This window comes from Buceros rhinoceros, unplaced genomic scaffold (assembly GCF_000710305.1).
Source record: "Buceros rhinoceros silvestris isolate BGI_N320 unplaced genomic scaffold, ASM71030v1 scaffold13048, whole genome shotgun sequence".
NCBI classification, from domain to species: Eukaryota; Metazoa; Chordata; class Aves; order Bucerotiformes; family Bucerotidae; genus Buceros; species Buceros rhinoceros.
Genome location: NW_010427508.1, coordinates 15598 through 18118, shown reverse-complemented (window position 1 = coordinate 18118; position 2521 = coordinate 15598). Strand labels below are relative to the sequence as shown.

The 2521-nt window shown below is 45.7% G+C and overlaps 1 protein-coding gene across 1 annotated transcript in view; it reads left to right on the top strand.

Moving 5' to 3' along the window:
• Positions 1–955: 955 nt before the first annotated feature.
• LOC104498538 (exocyst complex component 4-like) overlaps positions 956–2521 on the top strand; it is a gene marked incomplete at its 3' end in the record, with an annotated part of 11165 nt that continues 9599 nt past the window's right edge. The window contains exons 1-3 of the mRNA XM_010141931.1: positions 956–1028; positions 1329–1448; positions 1973–2216. Of these exons, the coding sequence (XP_010140233.1) occupies positions 956–1028; positions 1329–1448; positions 1973–2216 (437 nt within the window). The remainder of the gene's footprint in view (positions 1029–1328; positions 1449–1972; positions 2217–2521) is intronic.

Below are 2521 nucleotides of genomic sequence, written 5' to 3'. Positions count from 1 at the left end.
GTCAAAACCTTCCTTCCTCTACCATTTCCAGCGCTGCGTTTTCCACGGCTCTTGTTCCAGAGAGCTCCTCTTCCGTGCTGGTGCCTGGCATACGCTGTGGTTGTGGCGTTAACGAAGTGGGTGGAGCACGTACACAGCGCACACAGTGCTGGGTGGCCTCCTGGGCTGAAAGGTGTGGGGTAGATGGGAACTTTGAGCAGAAGCGCGTGTTCACCCAGTTGTTAACTTCTAGTTGGTTTTATTGCTTGTGTGTGTTTGAAGTATCTCCTGTATTATCCTCGTTGTTGGTTTTTTAATGTTTAAATAAACTTAAATTGGAAAAAAGAGTGAGAGAGATTAAAGGAGGACTGTTTCATCCTCCTGATGTTGATTACCTAAAGCCCAATGTCACTCCCTGTTGTGACGTGTGACGACTCCCCAGGATCCATTCTTACCTTGCTCTTACCTGGGGAGGCTGTTGGTGCTCCAGGTTGAAATGCACAAGCGTGTGAACAGTGAGTTTGTTTTCAGGTGAAAGTGCCATGTTCAGGATTACGCAGATGGAAGGAAACGCTCTCTGCTGTGGAGGTTGGTGTGAGCTGACACAAATGAGCGTTATCTGTTTATCATGTTTATAAAGTGGCACCATACGGACTCTTTGGACCATCATTCTTGTGATCCTGTGTGAAATTCATGGTGCTGATGCTCTTCTGTTCAGAGTGTCACAGCTTTAGACAGCTTCAGGGCCGCCTGCGCCTTGTGACATGCCATTTTTCAGTCCTGCCATGTCATTTAAATCCTTCTGGTGGATCTTTTGACACATCTTCAGGCTCTTGGATAAGTTTTGATGTAAGTAAGAAATCTGTTGAGCACTAGAAGCCGCGGGAGTCATCTGTCATCCAACAGCCCTCAGCAGAGTTCAGCACCAGTAGGATGAAGCAGCCGTTAGGTTTGAGTTTCTGTGCCAGCATTCAGGATGGTGGATGGCACGTACGCGTTGGTGCCGATTGTCCGTGTGTTGCCGCTCCGGCTGCTAACAACCTACGCAGGTCTTCCAAGTCGATTTGGTCGAGTTTACCTCGAAGACACTTACTTCACATAAGAATTTAAATATATATATATTAAATGATTCACCGAGTCTTTAACAGGGAGAAGCTTTTGTTGTTGCTGGGTGTTATCCGTAAATTAAGACATGTGGCTTAATGAACATACTTAAAACGAGCATAGTACCTCTTGCTTTTCTCTTCCTTGTCGCTTAGCAACAGGATTTCTCCCTGTGCAGTCCCTCTTACTTCTGGAGGACTGTATCCACAATATCCTTTCTAATTATTCTTGCTTTTCCTTCCTAGAAGCCTTGCTAAAAGATGTGAGTAACTACATCAACCCCTTGACAGACGTAATAAAGCACAATAGGATAACATCAAACAATATTTGCTTTGGCAGTGGAAACTTCGCCAAATTCGTCAGTGGTCTGTTAGGCTTAATACTGTTTATAATGGAAATTCTTCTCCTGTGAAGAACATAGTGAAGAAAAACAGCTGGGTTAGAAAATTCAGGGCTTTGAGCTCCTTGGAACACAGTGAAGGGGTTTGTAGTGATAGATACCTTCTCATTTATGGATATCTTAATTAGACCAGGTTCCCTCTGTTTCCTAACTAATACATAACTTACACCTCTGCTTCTTCATCGATCAAGTGTGTTGTTGTATTTATGGGCAGAGGGGCTGCCAAGCTAACAGAAAAATCCACTGCTGCCTCCCCCAGCATCAGAGTGGTGCTGGTTTCCTTTTTAATTCCTTAGATCGGAGTGGTGCTGGTTTCCTTTTTAATTCCTTAAATCGGAGTGGTGCTGGTTTCCTTGTTTATTCCTCGGTTGCCTAAAGCGGCTGGAGTTCTGTGAAGGCAAAGGAGTTGTATGTGCTACTTTTGCATGGTGCTAAGTGTTCCTTTTAATAATTACAATCTTGGATAATGCCTTTTAAAATCTATTCCAGTGCGAGAAACGAGCCTTCTGGAAATTAAAGAGGATACGGAACTGGATCCGGAGGAGAACAGTGCTGTCTTCATGGGCGTACTCATCAAAGGGCTGGCCAAGCTGAAAAAAATCCCTGAAACGGTGAAAGCCATCCAGGATCGCTTAGAACAGGAACTCAAGCAGATTGTGAAGCGGTCCACAACCCAGGTGGCGGACAATGGTTACCAGAGAGGGGAGAATCTTTCCCAGGAAAATCAGCCTAGGTAAGGATAGTTCATCCGCTCGACCCTGACTGCTGCGGAAAGGAGTCTGGAGAAGGGGTGTCATAGCTGTTAATTGTTGGCAAGAATGACAGCAGTGTTTTTCCAGTAGCAGAGATCTGAAACAGGAAAATGTTCAGAAGTGCCAGTGACTCCCTACGAGGCTGATGTGCCTCGAGCACCTGGAGGGCTTGGGAATTCAAATCGTATATCCAGAAGGGGAGGGCATCGCTGCTTCTCAGCCGGGGACGTGGACAGGGAGATGCTTCCCTCCATGCTTCGCCCTAGAAGAGAATCTTTCGGTTCAG